The sequence below is a fragment of the Maylandia zebra genome, linkage group LG22 (genome assembly GCF_041146795.1).
Source record: "Maylandia zebra isolate NMK-2024a linkage group LG22, Mzebra_GT3a, whole genome shotgun sequence".
Taxonomy (NCBI): Eukaryota; Metazoa; Chordata; class Actinopteri; order Cichliformes; family Cichlidae; genus Maylandia; species Maylandia zebra.
The window spans coordinates 27,008,029-27,030,726 of record NC_135187.1 but is presented as its reverse complement, the minus strand read 5'-3'; the positions used below and the strand labels follow the sequence as shown (position 1 = coordinate 27,030,726).

The 22,698-nt window shown below is 39.2% G+C and overlaps 2 protein-coding genes, 1 long non-coding RNA gene and 3 other non-coding genes across 7 annotated transcripts; 4 read left to right on the top strand and 2 right to left on the bottom strand.

Moving 5' to 3' along the window:
- Window positions 1–327: 327 nt before the first annotated feature.
- On the bottom strand, window positions 328–7,864 carry rab42a (RAB42, member RAS oncogene family a). Its single transcript, XM_004564405.5, has 2 exons — window positions 7,511–7,864; window positions 328–5,657 (listed from the first exon to the last, which is right to left on the bottom strand). The coding sequence occupies exons 1-2, from the start codon at window positions 7,723–7,725 to the stop codon at window positions 5,219–5,221; spliced, it is 654 nt and encodes a 217-aa protein (XP_004564462.2). The 5' UTR covers window positions 7,726–7,864; the 3' UTR covers window positions 328–5,218.
- A 502-nt stretch (window positions 7,865–8,366) lies between these two features.
- Window positions 8,367–10,537, top strand: LOC105941216 (uncharacterized). Its single transcript, XR_001167841.5, has 6 exons — window positions 8,367–8,476; window positions 9,114–9,164; window positions 9,412–9,470; window positions 9,646–9,689; window positions 9,948–10,016; window positions 10,183–10,537. It is a non-coding gene; the product is annotated as an uncharacterized LOC105941216 (long non-coding RNA).
- Window positions 9,202–9,339, top strand: LOC111500802 (small nucleolar RNA SNORA16B/SNORA16A family). The gene has a single exon (XR_002721253.1). It is a non-coding gene; the product is annotated as a small nucleolar RNA SNORA16B/SNORA16A family (small nucleolar RNA).
- LOC111500803 (small nucleolar RNA SNORA44) lies at window positions 9,745–9,875 on the top strand. The gene has a single exon (XR_002721254.1). It is a non-coding gene; the product is annotated as a small nucleolar RNA SNORA44 (small nucleolar RNA).
- LOC111500805 (small nucleolar RNA SNORD99) lies at window positions 10,049–10,120 on the top strand. Its single transcript, XR_002721256.1, has one exon. It is a non-coding gene; the product is annotated as a small nucleolar RNA SNORD99 (small nucleolar RNA).
- Window positions 10,538–10,566: 29 nt separating the features above from the next.
- Window positions 10,567–20,552, bottom strand: ctps1a (CTP synthase 1a). 2 transcript variants are annotated; one of them, XM_004564406.5, is made up of 18 exons: window positions 20,359–20,552; window positions 17,625–17,807; window positions 17,376–17,546; window positions 17,184–17,284; window positions 15,797–15,913; window positions 15,431–15,514; window positions 14,435–14,515; window positions 14,200–14,351; window positions 13,968–14,100; window positions 13,559–13,647; window positions 13,361–13,455; window positions 13,186–13,248; window positions 12,267–12,310; window positions 12,081–12,177; window positions 11,946–12,001; window positions 11,662–11,758; window positions 11,419–11,563; window positions 10,567–11,340 (listed from the first exon to the last, which is right to left on the bottom strand). In XM_004564406.5, the coding sequence occupies exons 2-18, from the start codon at window positions 17,791–17,793 to the stop codon at window positions 11,256–11,258; spliced, it is 1,779 nt and encodes a 592-aa protein (XP_004564463.1). In that variant the 5' UTR covers window positions 17,794–17,807; window positions 20,359–20,552; the 3' UTR covers window positions 10,567–11,255. The 2 variants fall into 2 exon arrangements, with proteins under 2 accessions (XP_004564463.1, XP_004564464.1); XM_004564407.6 differs by lacking the exon at window positions 20,359–20,552 and adding an exon at window positions 17,892–18,318.
- Between the last annotated feature and the right edge of the window lie 2,146 nt (window positions 20,553–22,698).

Below are 22,698 nucleotides of genomic sequence, written 5' to 3'. Positions count from 1 at the left end.
TGTTCTCTGTTGCTCAGATTCCCAGGCGCAACTTGAGGACATTTACTAAGTTATCTGAATAGTAGCATATACGATCATATACATTTAAGTATTGCAATGATCTTTTATGATGTTCTCATAGCTGAAGAAAATCAGTAATATTCTAAAGCTAACCTAGTGTAATACAGGTCCTAATTCTTGGTTTGGATCGGCCTCACCAACAACATTTGTCCAAATTTTTACCTAACTACCATAAATCAATCAAATCCAGGCAACGATTATGTTTCTTAAATCTGTCAGAAGAGGGCGCCAAATCTTTGTTAAGAAGACCATCCAGTCCAAACAATATTCAACGTACATCTATTTATTCATTTAATAACCAATATCCCTTATACATAACATAAAAATAAATAACATTTATTCAGTAATACTGTGGAACATGACCATCGGGGGATCAGAAGCTGTACTGTTGATGTTACATGGTAGAGAAACCCTACCTGTGATTATTTTGATCAGTTCACTGGATATGACACTATTAATTACATGGGTGATTTGTTTCTTTTTTCTTTCTTTTTTTAAATGTTCTTATTTGTTTTCTTTCTAAGACTGATGAGAGATAATTGGTATCAATAGCTGCTTTTCCACAACAGGAACAACAGTGACTATGACCTTTGGATGGACTCGCTATGCTGTCAAAGTAAGGAAAAGGGAAGAATTATTTGACCGACCAAAAAGTCCATACACAGAGGCATGTAAAAAGCTTTGGTAGTACTTTTCAAAGTTTCAGTGGGCTACAAGGGGGTCGGGCTTTTAGAGCAGGACATTTCTGATTGGTTAAATAGAATATTTGGAGCATATCATGCTGTTAATCACCTCTGGCTCCTCTTGGCAATAGATGTTTGTTTATTATGTTCCACGGAAATAGTTGGTTACAGATTCTAAAGCCCAGTTTGAGGGACGAGAGAGAGAGAAAGCAGCAGTGGTTAAGTCAGTTAGAAGAAAAAGTGTATACTGGAGAAAAAAAGGTTATTTTCTTTTTACCTTTTCTTTCTACAGGTGTTAAAATCTAAAGCACAGATATACACATTCTCTGTGGTCAGTAAAGAGATTGAACTGCCATGCTGTTAGCTCAAAAAGGTACTCTTTATATTGTATTCCAAAAAGCTGCTCACAAACTAAAATATAAAAATGTTAGGTTTTGGCTTGATTGACCAAAAAATAGTTCCAGAACGATAACTCCACTTACATATACAAACTGAAACATTTACATATTGGTGAACTTTATGAAGCTAAATTATTGGGCCAGAATTGAATAATGATCTTCTACTATTTATGTTCCTATATAGAAAAATTAAACAGAATTTTGGTGATATGTTTAAAACATAAAAATAATTTGTGGAAAGTAAACAGGAGTTAAACAGCACAGCCAAGGGTATGCACAGTTTGTAAAGCAAGACAAACTAGTAACACAGGTTTTGATAAACTGAATAGAGCTACCGTTTTCCTTTTTGCATTAAAAAAGATGCTAGAATAGCTTTGGATTTCGGTTTATTATATCATACAAATAATGCTGAAGCTGAATCCAAGTGTAATATAGTAAAAAGTGATACTAAACCAATAAACTAGTGATGCTTAAGGAACGATAGGAAGTATATTTTTTACAGCAAAGCTACATTTAAATCATACGTTCAACAAAACTGGCAGAATGAAATATATCTATTTGAAGATAGAATAATTAAAGATTATTTGTCTACATGTGTATCCCCTGGAACACGTTAGGTTGGCACCAAAAGTCCAATATTTAAATCATTTTTTGGGGTTTGGAAAAAGTCAAAGACAAAAATTAAGATTTTGTAAACTAAGTGCATGTCTGCTACACGATTCAGCTTAATGTCTTCAAACTATGAAGTCTGTTTGCTCAGAAGTGTTCGCTGCTTGGTGTTTTTGCAGTTCATTTGTTGAAATAAGTCAGATGGAGGCAGTCCTTATCCTAAGCTATGCTAACTGCCTCCTGACTCCAGAACACTAGAAGATAATGTCGCATCAGTCTTGTCATCTCACTGGGAAAGAGAGATTGGAAAGAAAGCAAATAAGAATATTTCCACAAATTGTTTTCAAAGAACACAGAGAGAAGCTAGAGTTGGACTGAAAGTTAGTCATTCACCTTCATTGTAGTAATATTACTACTTACAGTCACTGCAGATGTATTGGTATAGCTTGTAAGATTACAAATAAGATGGAAATGAATCATATTTTTTGTGCTGTTGTTGATTGATGTATATATAAGTTTTCAATTGGTCTTTTTATCCCATAGAGTCAATCTTTCAAAATAATACTTCTTCCTGTCTTTCCAGTGTTTTCCTCCCGACTACATGAGTCTGTAGTCGTCAGTAACGCTCACAGCACAGTGCTAACACACAGTATCATACAATACAATGTAACCCTTAGAGGCAAAAGTGAGAAAGGTAGTTGTACAGACTTGTTGGTTTTCATTCAGCACGTTTTCAAGGCTTGCCACCCCAACACTGTATTCCTCACCTATACCAAGAACTCAAAATGATAACATTTGATTGTCAAACAAACACAGACTTTCACCAGGGGAAAAAATGCAGTTTGAATTAGTGCAAAACAATAAATGAAAAACGAAAAGGGATTGCAGAAATGAGTTAGAATACATTCCTTGTCAAATACTAAGCTGCAACCACATGATGTACATTTTATTAACTGGTTCAGACAAATGAAAAAAAAGTGTCAGACTGGTCACATGAATGCTAAGTAAAAACATTAGAATGCATATTTTCTTACTGTTTACAGTGTAGTGTGTGTTGTAGAAGCCCCAGGGAAAGCAAACTGTACGCAACAAGATCCAGGCTTGCAAGCAGCAAATTATTAGCCTCTAGAGCCTTAAAGGAATTCATGATCCTCTTTGTTAAAGGTATTCACTGCAGGTTTTGGAAGTCATGTGTGCAGACACCCAATCATTCTCCATTACAGCTGAATAAAATCTACAGTACATTAGTTAGTTAACAAACAATGTGAGCAAGATTAACTTGCACTTCTTAACTATATATAGGTTGGTAAAAATTCTGCTTTTGAACACTGATAAAAGGGATTTCTTCTGTTATACCTTAACAGGTCTAAAATACAATAGCCTACTACTGTAGCCCTTAAAAAAAACAAAAAACATTTAATATTCTTTAGGATTTTGCTGAAAAGATACTGATATGTGGGGGCCAAAGAGGCAAACTAGGCTAACTCAGCATGAAGACTGGAAGCAGGAGTGACAGCTATCACAATAGCTAGCGATACTAGCGCCTCTAAAATGCACAGCTTATCTTCCTTGTTGAATCTGTGGTTTAAAAAAGTCTAAATCATTTTTCTTATTAATAATTCAGCAGGGATTCTGGAGAGAGTTTTTGAGTGTCTCCAGCCAGCAAAGAAAAACTAAAGTCACAACAAAGATTTTATCACATTTGTTAGCTAACAAGGGATTTTAGTGACTTTGGGTGTAGGTATATTGCAGCTCCAAACTGTTGTTTTAGAATTATATTTATGTGCGTAAAATCAGCGTGAGAAAATTAATAATGGGAAATTCCTTTGTCACATTTATATAACAGGTCTAAAAACATCATAAAAAACACAATAACAACAGAACACTTACATTAGTGACTTTGGAAAACAGTTGCGTATTAACAACTTAACTGGTTGAGTGCCTCCAGCTGTTGAAGAGTAATAGATAAACTTGGTAACTACAGGTTTTAGTGGCTTTTCAGACATGGTTTAAACAAGAAAGTGCCAGTTTAGGGAACCAGTAGGCAAGTGATACAGGTACAGGAAAAATACACACAAACCCTTTTAGTTGGTGTTCAGAGGGAGGGGTTATAAGTTGTTAATTGCAATTTTGTCTGTTACATTTTTTGACAACTGTAACTGTGTTTTATAAAGCTGTCCAGAACAAAAACAGACAACAAATGCTCCCTTTGTTTGATTCTGTTTTGATCCAGCTACAGAACATTACCAAGGGCCACCACTGTCCCACAGGCCGCACTTTGGCAACCATGAATGTAAACATAAAATTAATTTGCTTAAACATGTTACTACTCTCAATTCTTTATGCTAAGCTAAGCTGGAGCTTTTCTCTAATTCTCTAAGCACTTTTAAGGCCCTACAAAGAATTTTATCAGGTTCATTTGTACAGCAAAAAGAAAATGAAAGCAAAAAAGGCAGAAAATGCAGCTAAATCCTTTGTCATGGTTTCATGACATGACATTTGTTGGGCTGATGGCCCGGATAAGCTGAATTAAAGCCAGTTTAGAGGCCTGCAATAAACATATCAAAGCTCATTAGGTTTTGCTGTGCATATCATCTATGTCTATATCAATGGGGCATATTTAGACCTTAAACTTCCTTTTCTCACATTGCCACTTACTGCTATTGTGAATGTTGTATGTTACACTTAGTCTAATTACAATAATCTATGTTTATGTATACACTTTTACTACAAATAATCTCTACTTTTTTACAAAAAAAAAACACATTATTAATCTATTCACAGAATGGTCAAAGGTCAATTTGGCATAAGTGCACACACAGCTTACAGTAGCAGGAGGAGCACATTGATTTAATATGGTGACACTTATTGCAGAGTGCACTGTTCACACTATGAATTAAATAGCTTTCAGTCACCTTTAGCTCTCATCTTTATAGATTTAACTATTATTTACAATGTTACAGCCACTTAAGACTGCAGGCAAAGCATTGCACAAACTTTTGACAAGTAGAAACCCATAATAGTACCATATGAAATGTGGATGATGCCAGACCATAATAGTCCATTTGTACTTTCGTATGCTCAGTAGTCCTTTAGCTCCATTGCTATGAAAAGGAGTACTGGCTACACTTTAAGCAACAACACCTGATCACATTGGCATGCTTTCTTTTTTTTTTCTTGAGCAAGATGAGGCTCAAAACAGCTCGACTCATGCTACATCATATCAAATTAACAATACAATACTTTCCCAACAGGTACACATTGGTATTTACTCTCGCATCCTGATTGAAAATAATCCCAGTGGTCTGAAAAATCAACACAGAAAGGTCACAAAACACAAGGTGAGGAAGTGATGGATGGTGATATCACAGGGTGCTAAGCCTCAGTGATTTGGTTTTGATGATCGGCTGTGAGACAAAGTGAGCTCTTGGTGTGATAGGATAGTGTTGGAACACAAAGACTTCTCAGTCAGCAGTGGCAGCTTTTTTCAGCTGATGGAGGGGCCAACTCTTCATCCTCTGCAGAGTAGAGAACCTTGGCAGTCAGGCCGCTCTTCACGCCATCCCACCCATCACGGGTGACGATCTCCCCCATCTTCATCAGCTCGTAGATGTCCCTGGTCAGCAGCTCAAAGGCCCGGTCCACATTGCTGTTGCACTTGGCTGATGTCTCCACATAGCGAATGCCCAGCTCAGCGGCCAGCTGCTCTGCCTCATCCCTGCTCACCTTCCGGTCCTTGTTGAGATCACTTTTATGGCCGATGAGGATGTAGACCATGTGGTGAGGCAGGATGTGCTCACTCACCTCCTTGTGCCATTCCCTCACATGGTCGAAGGTTTTACGATTGGTGAGATCAAAGACAAGCAGGCCACCTACAGAGTTGCGGTAATATGATGTTGTGATAGACCTGGTGGAAAGACACATTACTGGTGTTAGAAACCAAAGACAAACATCTCTAGACTTATAACTTCTAAATGTCTTGGACAGCTCTATGAACTTGGATGGTTCCTACCAGTTCACTACCCTTATACTGCTGTTTGTAACATCACAATATGAGTTTAATTTTTGTGGTGGAAAATTCATATCACTTGAGGTAAGTCCAAGTCCTCTCTGCCAAAGCAAGTCAAGTCAAACCCTGAGTCAAATCAAGTCTTTGAAGAAAAGGGGTGGCTGTAGCTCAGGAGGTAGAGCAGGTCTTCCAGTCTCCATGTCAAAGTATTGTTGAGCAAGATACTGTACCCAACTTGCCTGATGCGTTTTTCGGTGTGTGAGTGTGTGTAGGTGAATGGGACATGTATAAAAAAGCGCTTTGAGTGCTCAGTTACAATAGAAGAGTAGTCATAGTTCCCATTAATCAGTTTATAGAAAACAAACTTAAATATTATAGCCAAAGTGAAGCTCAAATGTCAAGACAGCGGAAACTAAGATAAGATCAAGTCCCATTTGACACAATCCCAAATCAATTTTCACACTGTTTTCCAAGTCAGTCAAGGAATGTGGTTGCATGCTCTCTTTTAAGTCTTTCAACTGTCTATTTGCAAGCTAACCACTTAAATGACACAAGAATTTCCTTTCAAAGCTGTGTTACTGGTGTTTTACATTAGTAAGACTCATGGAGTTACATCTGTGCTTTAGCTGGCCTTGCCATTCAGATGAAACTACTTATTGAGACAGTGTGCTCAATATGAGGGGAGTTAAATATGTTAAAACTGAAGCATACTTAATAAATTGTGTAAATTGTGTACTTAAGTGAATTGTGTCAGGACCTCATTTATGATGGTAATATATCACTGAATGGCATAATACATAATTTGATAATAAAGTTGGACCTCACCCAACATTTGGGACTTTTTTGTGATCAAAGTCTGTGAAATGTACAGGTCTAATAAATATATTCAAGTCATATTGCTATGGAAGGTCTGTCTCTCTTGGCTTCTTAAAACAATTTCTGTAATTTTATGAAGTCAAAACTTGCAATGCGAATGCTTTTTTTTTTTTTAACGTTTCATACATTAATGTGCTTAATTAAATGGAAACTAAACAATGCCATCAAGTGAAATAAAATACAAAAACACAAAGGATCCTTTGGGTCAAAACATCTGGTGCATGATACTATTCTATTTATAAAAATATATGCACATACAGACTCTGATCTCTGCATTTGATGCTTTAAAAACCACAGATTCTACAGGCAGATAGGCAGAAGTGAAAGACAAGTGAAGTGAAGCCTGGAGGAAAACACCCTCAGAGGCTTCAAACGGGAAAGCAGATCTAAGAGCTTCTCCAGACACAGGAGTTCTTTAAAGGAAATGATCCGTGACAGTGGGCATGAAAAGCAGAGCAAGCAACAGGATAGATGAATGAAAACAACAACAAATAGATTTGGATCGGGACTTGTCATCCCCGCGAAGGCCTGGAAATTGTATATGAGGGAATCAAACTGGGGCCTAAATATGAGGAGGCTGCCCATCATCCATGAAAGCATGATGTAAGTCGCCGTGTCCTGTTGTTATACAGGTCAGGACATCGTAATATCTTCTATTGGCCTCCTTTCTCCGCTGTCTAAACTCATTTCATTACATGCTAACGAGACGGGGAAATGGCCCATATTCAATTTAAAGGGACTGAGAATAGTAGCCAAACACGACATTAAACCGAGGGCTCGCAATTATTTATTTAAAAATCTCTTTGAAGGACTATGGTTGTATACATATTTAGCTCAGATAGATTCTATATAAGATACATTTCACCTCACTATACCTGAATCGTTCCTGGCCAGCCGTATCCCAGAGCTGGAGCTTTATTTTCACCCCGGGTTCGATGTCAAGCGAGCGGGCATAAAAATCTACCCCGACCGTCGGGTCCGCCACATCGCTGTAAATTCCATCCGTGAAACGCTTCAACAGCGAGGACTTGCCCACTGTGGAATCCCCGAGTAGAATGATTCGAAACTGATATTGCCACAAAATATCCATGGCATGACTAGAGGGAAGATACCTGCGGAGTGAGTGTGTGTGAAACAAAGCCCTGCGCGCGGCGTGTTTACATGGAGCCCCAGCTGCTGCTACTGCCTTCTGTTCAGGAAGAGACGCGGAGCACAGAGCGGCCGCAGCAGTCATGTGATAGATTTACCTATGCTCTACTAGTCGAATATCACTCCAATAAACCCGCTACAACCTCATCTGGCCTGTGTATGTTGTAAAAGAATCATATAGGGGGTTTAAAAGCAGCAAAAACAGAACAATATATCTATATGAGGTCCGTCTTGGGCATGTTTTGCACAGAGTTTCCTTAACCACCCCCATTTATTTATTGATATCACAAAACCTAAAACACGCAGTGTGTTGCTGTCCGTGGTTCTGAAGTAGCCTATATTCACTTCCGACGATGGTCTGGATTTACAGCATATTTCTCTAATTGCACACCGTTTATTCTGTGCCGTTGTACTCTGTGAAAAATGCGTGGCTAGTTAAGTGTAAAACCCTATTGCCTGAGTCTCAGTAAACTTCAATAAATACAGCAGGCATTGCTTAAAAAAACAGAAGAAGGAGGAGGAGTGTGATACTACATATCCCACTATTCAACCGGTCCGCGTGAGTAACGCGAGCCAATCAGCGCACCGCTGCCGGACATCAGAGTGAGTATATAAGAACAGCGGGCCTTGCCGCTTTCTCTCTTCTTCCTGCAGTCTTCCATGTGAGCAGAAGTCCCCAAGAAAGAGCTATGGTAAGCTTTATGCTGGTGTTGTCGATTACTAAGGTCATGTGTCCAGGTATTTACATTAATTATGCGCAGCTTTTAAATCCAGTCCACCTTGACACAGAACTCATTATTTTTGTTATAACATTAATATAGCGCTTTTAGCGTAAGTGAGTGAACGACCTTACGTTAGCTTGTATCTACAGCCATAATGCTTGACTAGTTAATACTTTGGGATATGTAGTATAGTCTTGTTTTTATAATCAACACTTCTTGCTGACTTGTCATATAACTGGGAACTCGACAGTAGATATACCTAGGCTTTAGTGACCATGCTAAGGGTTAGCTATAGCTTAGCTTGCTGATAGCTTAGCTTGGACGCTAATGGGTTTGTACCACGTGGCCAGGGGTGGATCTTGAGAAATTTTCTTAGGGTGGCATGGAAATCAGACTAGGTGGTAAAATCAAAGCCATTTATGCTAGCTCATTTTAATAAACATTAGCCTTTAAGGCCTCTGACGTTAATAGCATTGATGTCATTGTAACAAACTTAAACTACCTTTAGAATCAAAATTAGACTAAATGCAGTTTGTTATAAAAGGTGATGGCACAGGCAACTGTTTTCAACATAACTAATCTTTAATCTTCTTTATTTTGTCTCTAGGGTCTATTTGAAATGGCAGTTCAACCTTGCTTCCCAATATGCAGAATGCAGGTGAGTCTTTAAATTAAAACTAGCTGTCCCATCGTGAAAAGGCTCCTATCGAAGCCGTTCATGCTCCCATGTAGCAGTGAACGGTCAAAAGGAAGCCGACATGAAGACTTTCACCGACGGTCGCTGTTCGGTTTTGAAAATGACTGCTACAGCAACATTTAGGGGAAGGACATTGATCAGTGAGTTATCCCAGGATTAAATGCAAACTTTCAAAGAAATGTAAGTGATTTGCCTTGTCTTCCAATAGGTACTGGGTGACACCAAAGGTGCAAGACCAAAACCATCAAATGAGAACACAACATGCAGGTAACTCTTCAAAATAATTCAGACAATCCTGGCTGTGATGACAAACTTGCCCTCACTGATCTAGTCTTGATTGAGACTTATTCTTCCTGAGCCACATTTATTAAAACTTGATGAGATTGACTGACTTTAATCAATGTTTGTTGGGGCAAAACGACTAACCAAATTTTCTTGTTAGGTGAATGGAGATCTGTCATTTGTAAATGAAAACTGCTCATTCAGGTAAGAGTTCACTTTTTTTTAAAAAAATATTAAAAGGCCACTTATGTCCCTGTTCCAGCATGCTATCCTAAGGGTCGGTGCTTGTTTGTAGCTCCATGCTCTCCAAGTGCATGCAAGAAAACAGGGTGGTCTTTGACTGCTGTGGCCACTCTGTGCCATCAGCAGCCACTCAGCTGTCCAACAGACATCTGCTAGAAAAATAGACTAAGCTAACATGCAACTTGTGATCTCACTTTTTTTTTTTAAATTAAATTTTAGGCGTCTATCCGCTTGACCTCTTGGTGTTGCAGAGCTGTAACAAAGTACATTCACATCTGTAATTTACAGGTATGTTGATGCTGAAATTGGTCAGTGGTTATTTTGATCTATGATGACCTTAATACATTGTTGACTTCTGGATGAAGCTTGCGGATATGGGACTGAGATCAGTGCATAATGAGAATGTTTACAAAAAGTTTCTGAATTTGGCTAACCTGAGGTGTTTATTTTTCAGGTATGGTGCTACGTTGGGAGTGACGTGACATTTCCATGAGAGAATTGCTGCCAACTTTCCGGCTAGGCACAAACACTACTGAAGAAAACCAACTTGGATCGGAGCTTTCTTGCAGCTGTGAAATGCATGAATGAGTTGACCTGGCTCTTTAACCTCCTAAGACCTGAACTCTTCCATGGCATGCTTTTTTTTTTTTTTTTTTTTTTTTTTTTTTAAAATGGTCTAAATAAGCCAAAAATGTGAAATCCACATGTGGACGCCAGGTCCTAAGAGGTTAAGGGCTGAACCTAAGAAAATGAACCCTGTGTGTGACAATTGCAGATTGTAATAAAACTGACTTGACTACCTCTGGAAACTTGTCTGTAACATGATCAAAAGAATGGAGACATTGAACTATGCTACAAACCGTTTGTAGCACATTTATTTACATTAAGGCCACAACAGTACTGTGGTGGTAGAGTGGCATCAGAAACAAAAGTAGCAGTTTCTTTACAACAGTATGCCACAGGTGACAAACCCTGTGAAAGTCAATGAAGCAGGAGTAGAAAGCTAATCACACACCATGTTGTATGCCTGCAGTAGGTGACCTAATTGGAGACCTCTCGACTTTGAGTTGTACAAAAAGCAAAATAGGTAGACTAAAGTCACAATTATTGCTTACTTGTTGCAATAAATGTGACGACGTTAAGCTAAACTTCAGCTATGATCCATTAAAGTAAATTAAACTTACAAGATAATCTGGAAACCCATAACTCCCATGTTAAACCAGTTTCTAAAGTGCTGTTGTAGAAATGAGTGACAACTGAAGTTAACCACTCCAATTCATAGTTCTGTAACATTTATAGGAAGAGCAAAAATGAATAGTAACAGTTTAAATTTTATTTAAACACTATGGTTTTCAGTGGTGTTTGTTTCATGAGCGTAGTTTAGAGCTGAAAGTCCCATAACTTAATCTGCAGCTGCCTGTAGTCACTTCTGTACTCTAGGAAATGCCAGCCCTATCTGAACAGTACAGTTTTCCAACACTTGAGACAACTGATGGTAGGACACTTAAGATATCTTCCACAGATGGGTCATTCATTGGAGAGTGAAGGAAGTTTCAGTTCTGATATCTCGGAGTCTGGTGTGCTGCTGCCGCTCCGATCGCTGTATGTGTCCCTGTGTGGCACAGAAGCAGTCTCAATTAGTATGCATACCTTTAGAAAATGAGTAAACTGAGACATACACTCTATTTACCGTGGAGATAGACGGCAGCCTTTCTGTAAGTAGCTCTGCAGCTTCCCCGCAGCAGCAAGCAACAAACCAAGGTAGGGGGGTGATGGCTTGATGGGACGTGAAGTGAACTCGGGATGGTACTGCACACCAATAAAATATGGGTGATCTGGAAGTGGAGAAAACAATTTTAAACAGTCTGTTGAAGGTTTCACAGAAAAGGTTGATATATTAAAACTGAAAATAATTCTGTTTGCTTTTCTGTACCATCAAGCTCAATGACCTCCATCCTCTCTCCTTCCACATCCTGACCTACGAACCGGAAGCCCTTCTCATCAAAGTGGCTCTTAAGCTCAGGGTTGACCTGTTCACAAAAACAAGGTATACATTTGGATCACAGGTTGAGCAGGTGACCAAGATTAAATGCGGCGCTTTGGGTTCAACCCCGGATTGGCCCTTTGCTTATACGTCTGTCCCCCACTAACTCTCTATCCAATTTCCTGTTTCTGCACTGAACACTTAATGATGATGAAATATTAGTTCAGCATTACCTCAAATCGATGTCTGTGCCTTTCATCCACATACTCTGCATCTCCATAGAGCTTTCCTGGAATACAGAAGAGCTGTAAGCACAGAGCAACAGTTCATCACCGGCTGGTCCAGGTTGAACTAAAAGCTTTTCTTACGCAGTGTGCTGTTGGTGGTTTGGAAAATGGTCCGTCTTTTCCCAAGCCTCATGGTGCCACCCATCTGTCCGGGGTTGTGTTCTGGCATATCAATCACCTGCAAAGATTAAAATGAAAGGATGGATTTTAATATACAGTTACAGTGCATGCAGGAGTCAGGTTGTTTGTGCAATGCATAAAACTTACCACAGGATGCTTTGTTTCCGGGTCAAATTCAGTCGAGTTGGCATCTAAGTATGAAACGGAACAATATGCCATTAGTTATTTTAATCAACAGTCAGCCACCAGTGCCCACCTTTTATGAGTAGGAGATGCATTTCAAGCTGAAAACTGACTATGCTTTGAAGAAAGCTCCCATTCCCACACCTCTCTCAAATAACTATGCTGTAACAAACACGTTTTGACAGACTATCTTCTGTATTTTCAAGGTTCAATGTTAGCATTACGGCTGCTGCAAAGTTGACAAGAAGGCGGACACTGGCTGGAACCAGTGTTTATGGCGTGAGTTTATTAATTTATTGAAGTTAGCAGTAACGTTTTTGAAGATCAGAAGGCTAGGTTTAAGTATTATAGGAACCGCCTTTACAGAACTAAATGTACAAGAACTGGACTGATGCACAGCGGGAACAGACATCTGAACCTTTGCTGGTTAAGCTGCTAAAGAAACAAGTACTTGTTTCCCCCCCCCAAATACATTTCCAGGCACAACTGGCACAAAAAATTTGCCCAATTCCAGGCGAACCTTAACAATTGAGATCGAGGGTATTGCAGGAAAATCGGGACTTTTGACTGAAAAACGAAGTAGGCAATGTGGTTCTTTTTTATTCCTCCACACACAAGGACACACAATCAGATTATAATGGTCCTCTTTGGATCTACCTATACGTACCCACAAACAATCTCAATGATGAAACTTAGCATAGATATAGATCCTATGTTCATTACCTATCCATCCAAAATTATTGTATACATGGAACAATATACACTTTTCATCTATGAAATTTCAATCATTTATTAATTACCTACATCACTCAGCATTCACATTAAAAGGTAATGCTGCTTTGTTTCTTCTTCTTTACTGTGAAGATAATATCAAAAACATTACCTGTCCAGCCGAGCACGTTCCTGGCAAACTCGCATACAGCCAGCTGCATTCCAAGACACACACCTGCAGAAATATGAACACCAGTCAAGTAGTGTTTCTGATGCTGCTACTTACTGACATTAAATATGGAGTAAGATAATAAAACATGTAATGTGATCCACAGAAACTCTTGTACCGAGGAAGGGTTTTTTCTGTTTCCTGGCCCAGTTGATGGCATGAATCTTTCCTTCAGTTCCCCTCACACCAAAACCTCCAGGAACCAGGATGCCACTGAGGACAGTGGAAACATTGTCATGTTGATAAAAGTTCCATTTTAATATTCAGGCTAGATTATCTAGTGAGACAGGACATTGTGCTCCTACAGGGCACTCACTCAGAGCTGCAGAGTTTTTGCCACGCCTCGTGGTATTTCACTGGGTCCTCCTGCAGAGTGCTTGGCTCCAAATTAGCAGAGTCTATATACTGAGAAGAAGAGATGTTCACAGCTTACATGATTGGTCTAAAGGCACAAGTCAAGTTGTTTAAAACAACCCCCCCCCTCCCAAAAACAAACAAACAACCAAACAAAACCCCCAAACTAAAATCAACTATTTAATCACTAATCATAACTATCAACACTTTCCCCTACTCTAGAGCCGTAATACCTTTAAACTTCAGGGTACTGCAAAGACTGTCATAGCCATGGAATACAATGAGGAAGGACTAAATCTAGGAGGAGCTGGCTTCACTTTGAACCATGTCTAGATCATTTGAGACTAAAGACTATGATTCTGTGTACATACCTTAACCTCCAACTTGTGGCTGATGGCGAGTGCAGAGTGTTCGAGAGCCTTTATAACAGAAGCATAGGAGTCTGAGAACTTTGTGTACTTCCCCACCAGTGCGATAGAGCAGTGCTCTAGCAGTCTGTCTGACCTGTGAGGAAAAATATGGGCATCCATTTATTTCTCGGTCTTCTCTGGAGGACAATGACTTCTCATGGGAAAGGTTCAACCCACAAAGGTGCTCACTCACCTGTCAGACATCTCCTTCCATTTAGTCAGCATCTTCCTTGGTCTGGTCTCTATTGGCATATTCAGTCTCCTGCTCAAGTAGCTCACCACACCCTGATCTTCCAGCAGTAATGGCACTCTGTAGATAGATGACACATCGTGCACACAGATGACCTGGAAGAAGACAGGTAATCCATTTTAGATGTTTATGGAGAGAGCTTTATGGCTTAATCGAGCCTGACAGGTGCTTCACCTACCTGCTGAGGCTCCACGTGGCAGAACATTGAGATCTTTTCCTTGACAGAGTTCTCCAGCGCAGTTGTACAGCGGCACATGATCTGCCAGTGAAAAACAAACAATCAGAAAAACCTTTAAAGATCCAATTCCGAGTTTGTCCAAATTTGAACTTCGCCACATGTAGCACACATGAGGCTGGGTTCAAGTAAGAAAATATGTGTCCTCTTGCATGACTTCTCTTTTTAAATTTATAGAAATCTGTGTGAGCACCTTTCTTAATCTTACAGTCCTGATTATGTGCAAGCTGGCAATGGCCTCCATCTCCATTCTGACTAAATTTCTCTTTTTTGTACTGTGACTTGTAGGCAAAGAGGCTTTAATTTTTCCTTGATTTAATGTTTCAGCAGGATCATGTCCATTCTGTTTCAGAAAAGCTTCCCAGGAAGTTAAAACCATCATATCATCAATACAGAGTACCAGCATGAACGCATCACCCCACTATACCAGTGATCTAATAGTCTTGCTTTATCCTTTAACGGGGTCATGTTTTAGTGCAAATACATCATGTACAAACACAAAACTGCTTGCAATATTATCAGAATGCTAGCACTCCAATTACTAATCACAGTTAAGGGTCCGTGGTTGGTTGATGGTGACTGTACAAAGAGTTTGCACAATTTTTCCATACAGCGGTAATAAATGGTTAATCCATTTTTCATTTGAAGAAGCAGATTGGAGCAGCATTTAAAGTTCAGGCACCTGAAGTGTGTCAAATATGCAAAAAACAAAACAAAAAACCCCAGATAATCAGGAAAGAGGGCAAATACTTTCATGGCACTCCAATCCCTGGTTGCCTATAGTGAAATTATGAATTAGGAGTCAAAGAATCTTTTGCACATAAAACATCTGGGTTTCAACATGTAAAATATGCCACTCAAAAATCCATTTTAATTCAGAAATGTAATTTAAATGCAAATGAGGCATCAAACATGTTTATGTAATAGCAACTCACTCACCAGATCAGGAGACAAGCCTAGGCCTCTCAGCTCTCTCACACTGTTCTGTGTCGGTTTGGTCTTTTGCTCTCCTGTTGCACTGGGCTGGACACAACCATGCAAACAACAAACCGGTACATAATGAGACAGTCTACAACAATCACCCTCTAAAAGCTAGTTTCATTTCTTAGAAGTATCTAAGCAACACCTCATTAAAGCAGAACAAAAATCTGGGCACAACTTTCAGTATTTTTCTTACTAAATACTCACCTTTTTTGAACAGGGCTGAATAAGAGTGCATATTTGCATTAAAGCCACATTCAGGTATGCAGCAGTTTCACATGTTCGTTAAATGTAAGGTGAGATATAAAAGTATGGCTGTCTTACCTGTGGTATCAAACTGACATGAATGTTACAGAAATTCTCCCTCTTCACTTTAAACTGGAACTGCCTGAAGGCCTCGATGAATGGCATGCTCTCTATGTCTCCGACAGTCCCTCCCAGCTACAAACACACAAACACTGGCAGTGACCATCAAGGCGGGGGGGGGTTACACAAAATAATAGAGCTAGACCCTAATGACATTTAATCAAAATACAGGGAATCTCTGGTGATCAATGACAGTTATTCAGCCCTTAACAGCCTATTGATATTACGCTTTATGGCATACCACACTCCTGAAAATGTACCAAGTGAGACACTATAACAGAGCAGGTTATCCTACCACACTCATGAGTTTTCCCTCCTGCAGACTGATGGTGTGGACTATAATTGGCTTTCAATACTGAATAGTAAGGGTGGTTTTTTTTATGCTCACAGTGTGATCCCTGACGCATATGTCGTGCACCTCTCGATTTTTGAAACCTGGCACATTTGGCTGGAGCTGTCGTAGCTGGGCTGAAGACACGAATGTATTATCATGCCAGTTTTTACTGCCATTTTAATTTACATTCCAGAACAGAAGCTCAGAGATATACAGAGGGAGATTGCGTAACTATTTGAAACCCCCCCCAACCACCTGAGCAAGTTGTATTCCCACAATCCATCCCTCTGTATAGCCAAACAGTTATGTAAACAAACACCAAGCAACATAAAGTCTGATTGATGCGTCACGGCTACTATTTTCTCTTCTTGGACGTTCTGTAGCAGACGAGGTCTTCCCAGCTGTTAACCCTAAAATACACTGGATGTTGTTGTGGTGGTTTTATACTCAGAAGTAGGGCTGAGCTATATCATACCGTTCACGGTAATACCGGTGTAATTTTGGGCAATGATAGGAAAATGAAATATCGCGATAGAATATGGGTAAAATGCGCATGCGCAGTGCCTTTGTTTACATACGCACGCAGAATGAGAAGAGTGAAAGCGGATCGTTGAATGAAACGGATGAACCAGAATTGGTTTGTAAAAATGCTGCAGCTTCAGTGGTGTGGAACTGGTTTAGCTTTCACGTGCAAACGTGAAAGACCAACACCACTTTGTATTGGTCTTTCACGTGGAATTCCAATAAAATTGATTCATGTTTATGGCTGTAATGTGACAAAATGTGGGAAAGTTCAAGGGGGCCGAATACTTTTGCAAGCCACTGTATTTCACGGGTTATCCTACCTGGCTAGCTAGCATTACCCACCACGCCATTCTAACGTGTAATTATGCAAATGTAATAATACATGTTATTGAAAAGAAACCTGTTTTTAGGATTAAGAAATCAAATCAGCATAGAAAAAAAATGCTTTTTTCATATAATCATACTTCATTCGAGCAGCCAGCCTACCTCAATTACACACACTTGAGGTTCTATATCGTCATCATCAACTGGCACTTGTGCCTGTTTCATAACCCATTCCTGGATTGCATCTGTGATGTGTGGCACCACTGGAAAAGAGCAAAGCATAAAATGCGTGTTCGGTTAATGACTCATCTTTGACATTACCATCCTTCTCTAAATGACCTGACCGTTGCATACCCTGCACAGTCTTGCCCAAGTAGTCTCCCCTCCTCTCCTTGTTGATGACTGACTGGTAGATCTTGCCCGTGGTTAGGTTGTTGTCTCTTGTCAGCCGGATGTCGAGGAAGCGTTCATAATTCCCCAGATCCAAATCAACCTCGCCCCCATCATCCAGCACAAATACTTCACCTGGACAGAGTGAGGGGTAAACAATTAGATGACAAGCCTGCACGTGTTCATTTATACTGAATATCTCTGCTGACATACCGTGCTCATAGGGCGAAAAAGTGCCTGCATCTATGTTGATGTAAGGGTCAATCTTAATTGCAGTCACATGCAGGCCACATGACTTGAGGATCGTGCCCACACTGCTTGCAATGATGCCTTTGCCGATACCTGAGATGACTCCTCCAGTTACTAGGATGTACTTCATCATTGTTGCTCTGATACCTGGAGGTAAATGAGTGATTAGAAAGCAACAGAAACCACTAATAACTAGTCAGACATTTAAAATAGTCATTTTCAGAAGCTTACCTGCAGTAACTTATTGGCCCACATTAAATGTGAATTAATAATTCTTTGTTTGTGATAACATATTTGTTCAGTTGTAGTTGCTGTTCACTTTTCTCCAGGCACTTTGTTCTTATTGATGCATTCACTGACCATTGTTCCTCTTAAGACCTTATCAAAGTAAAGGTTCCTAGATAGGCTATTATCATATCATGCGATAAGATGAAATACCAGAATTGCCAGACAAAAACAAAGATAAGATACGATTATAACAATGTATGGGATGGAGCTGGACTCCCTCAAGGTGGTGTCGGAGAGGCGGATGCTGTCCAAGATAAAGACAATGTTGGATAACACCTCCCACCCACTCCATGACATGTTGGTCAGTCACAGGAGCTCGTTCAGTGAGAGACTGAGATTACCGAAAAGCACCACTGAACGACACAGGAAATCATTCCTGCCTGTGGCCATCTCCCTGTACAACGCATCCACTTAACACACTGTTTGCTGCTACAACTACACATGTTTCTTTTCCAAATATTTATTTATAAGTGACTTATGTATGTATGTATGTATATATATGTATATATTGTACTATTCTTAGTTAGCGTATTGTCTGTCTTGTCTTAATGTTGGTTTAAAATGGAGCACTGTAACAAAAAATAATTTCCCCCAGGGATCAATAAAGTATTCTGATTCTGATGTAGCGTATTAGCATATATTGGCTTCAACCTCTAGTTGCGGTTAGCCATTACTTTTGAGCATGAGTGACTACAATCTTGTTTCCCTTAAACAGTTATCATGTGACCAAGCCAAATTCTCCTTTGTTCAGTCTATGACCAAAAACAAAAAAATCACTGAGTGTCTTCACTTGTGTGCGTGCGTCTGTGTGGCTTCTTTGTAGAATAACTTTAGCATATCAAATAAAGTGAAGCAAATTGCTACCTTCCTCCTAGGGCTGTGTTGTATCATATTGTACAAATTTTTATGCTATATAACAATGTTGTATTGAAAAATTATTGGTATAGCAAAATCATCAATCACACATAAAGTGCAACCAGGCAGCAAAGTCTGGGATGCTAGTAGCTGGTGTATTATAATTGTAACCCCATTGTAAACAAATGACTCCACTGGGAGTCGCTGAAGCACTTGTTACATTACATACCACATGCAGAGCAAAATGGATGAAAATAACTGATGTCACTTCCATATTGCAAGTTAATGGCAAAATCCTTTTTGTTTTCTTCCTCAACTTGAGTCTTAATACAGTGGGATATATGACAGTGAATAATCTAATGGTACCATTTTAATGTTTTTGATATATAAGACCAGTTGTGTGTCTGTGTTCTAATAATTTAGTGGAAAAAAAAGGTTTTGTCTTTTTAGGTAAACTTTAACCATGTGGGACATGTGGCTGGTCAAAACAAGATACATTGCTAAAAATAAGAACTATTTTAAAACATTTTCTTCATTTTCATACCAAACTCTACTTTATTGTGAAGGAAAGGCCAACTTGCTAAAGAATGAAGTAGTTAAAAGCTTTGGAATTTGGTGAACCTCGAGTTAGAAAGTTTTGCGGCCATTATCATACATTGTCATACTGCCTATTGAGCTGCGTTACATTGCAATATACGTATGATGTGCAAATGTTTAACAGGAAAGCTAAATATGAACAAATCAGTATTCAGCAAAGAAAAACTCAGTAAAGTTAACAGACCAGACCACGTATGTCCTCCTCCTTGTACAAAAAAATGGACCCCACACTAACACACTTTTGTTGTTTTCAGGTAAATAGAACTTAAGTAAAAATAAAAGTAACGTTACATAGGCTCGAAGGTCGACAACTAAATGTGTTTCAAAGTATGTCTAAAAACATACTGTGTCGTATTACAACCCTGAAAAACTTGGGTTTTTTTAATACATGAAGCATGGCTCTTAGGGAGCACGAGCAGACCGCGCGGCACAGTTGCAAATTGAAGAAAACCAGCCGGTACAACTAGCTTTTAGCTAATGGTCAACATCGTTACGGGAGTTATTTTCAGCTACAGCAGACCAAGGCGGTCGTTAGTATCTAAAATAGACAAAGGAGATGCTTAAGATTTGCTAAACAAGGTACCAATTTTCGTTAGTTTCTTTAACTACAAAGGGTGGCTAATGTTCCATTTCTATCAAGCCTGCCAAATTGTTACGATACCCAACAAGGCTTTCAAAATAAAAGCGAAGTTGGGTATTTAAAAACGCGCACATAACAATTTATATTCTCAAATTTCTAAACGTTGCCATCCAAGTCTAAACTAAGCCCTATGTTTCTTGTTACGAGAATGTGAGTCGTAATATAACCAATCATTTCTACAATAATATTAAGAAGAAATTCCGAGTAGAATTTTATTTTGTTTTATTCTTACCGGAAGCGAGACGTATTCGTTTACCTTGACATAATTTTCTACCTAGCCAACCACAACCTCTGTATCTCTATCAGATTTCAACTCACCGAAATATTCCGCAACCAAAGACTCCTCTGTAAAAGGATCGTCAGCGACGCAAACAGTTAGCAGGACCTTTCGAAATTTCGAATTTTGGTACTGTGATTCCCTAAAATCCTATCTATCCACAAACTAGCCCCACACGTGTATGAAGCACGACTGAGGGCTGTTCTACGTCATTCAACACACTTACGACAACGATATGTTACCTTCAGGTACGCCTCGGAAACTACTGCGGCCTTCGGGGGAGTTTTTGGTTTCCACGAGGTTGACCAAATAAAAGCCTGTATGCATCCCTGTATGCAGTTCAGCACAGAGGAATCTGACTAGCTGACAAAAGACAAACACCTATTATCATAGAAAAATGCTGATACTTAAATAAAAAAGAAAAATAAACAGAAAACCTACCTGATGCAAATTAATTAATAAAATGGGGACTTTATTTCTGAGAGGCCAGACAGAATAATTGTTAATCACATTGTCTATAGAACCACTTTTTTGTCGTTTTTTTTTGTGCGATTAAAAAAATGTATTTATGTTTATTAAGTCCAATTCCTCAGATTTACAATGACCTTTTTGTTCTTTGTTGTTGTTTTATATCATTGGCCCTTGAAGGCAACACCGTTTGTATTTTTAGATCAGCAGGGGGAGCTCATGTTTCATGGTTAATGGGCGGAGAGGGAAAAGATGGCACCCCCACCCCCCTCACACACACCAGGCATCTATCTGCCTTATATCATCTTGCTTGGAGTCCCCTTGCATTGTGCATATTTTAAGTAGCTGAGAATCTCAATGTCTTGCACAATTTATGTGAAAACAAATTTGTTCACACCGCATTCATTCTTTTAAGTGCACACTACACCAGAATAAGTACAGCACAATCATTGTTCAATAATAGAATAAGCTATGGTGTCCTGACAATAGACGTAACAGTGTATCAGTGTGAATCCAGTGATAATGGATGTTTCACAGAAGCAACAAAGCAAAGCTCAATTGGTCCTGGAGCAGAAACACATAAATGGCTCGAGGCAGAGTTGAGGTTACAGCACACCAGCTCCCCCTTCTCCCACTGACACAGAATGAGACTTTATACAATAAATGACCAGAGTGCAAAGTGGTTAGTTACAGTGTGCTGCAGAAAGGTCAACGATCTTGTGGTGTAAATCGTGGTGTATAATCTTCATTGTGCTCAATGAGATATGAAGTCTCAATTTTGCCACACTGTGACTCACTCAGGTTGAACAACAAGATGTCCACAGCTTGTTTGGATCATCCACAACTAGGTTCATTGGGTGCACTGTGTGGGTGAGTGCTGCAAATTAAAATAACAAAAATGAGGGACTTAGTGACTGATGGCTGACTCACAGACAGATAGCTCCAGAGCTGACTGATGCTTCTGTGTAACACCCAAATCATACTTGTGAGCCTTAGCAGCCAGCTTAGTCTCTGGAACACAGGAGGGGGGCTTAATGAGAGTTTTAATTCATTTTTGACCAGCGCTGTGATTGAATTAAACTCCCACAGAAGGGCTGGATCCTCTCCTCACCACAAGCCATTTCCTCCTATTAGAGATGTAACAGAAGCAGCAGGCAGGGAGGCAGGTCAGTCTGATATGACTGTATTTTTTGGGGGGTAGTGTTTTATGGAAACATATAACAGGGCTTACGTGTCTGCTGCTAGCTTCACCTTGTGGTCTGCTAATGTGTTGATGCAGCTGCATGGTGTTCTGTTGTACATTTTTAAGGAACCTTTTCATTATGCGGGAAAAGAAATGACCAATGTTTTCATCACAAATATTATATTAAATATACAATACTGTCCAAAAGTCTAAAACCACCTCTCATATCTTCATGTTTGACAATAGCAATAGTTCTCTGGGCTTTCTAAAGGTCTTTTAATCTTTAATCTTGTAATTTTTTAAAAGATTAAATATTTTAATTTTGTCCCTCTTTTTTGAGCTTTTAATATTTTCTCAATATGCCTTATAATTTGCATTTCAAATCACAAAAATACTGAAGATTATACTCTTTTACAGGCAGAAAATAATATTTTTGTACCAACAAAGTTACTGTCAAAGAGCTGTTAGCCTATAACTTGGCATGTCTTAGCATGGTTTGGAGTTGTATTTCAGTCAGTTCTGTCTTTCCAAACATGTTTCCAAAACTGATGGAATTATGAGCATAGAGAAGTACCATCAGAGTTTGATTCACCACGCAATACCATCTGGAAAGAATGTGATGGGCAACAACTTAAGTTGTCAGCATGAAAATGATCCAAAACTCACTGGAAATATAGTAAAACCACACCTAGCTAGCATAACATACAATGGGAGACTATCAGTCATGGAC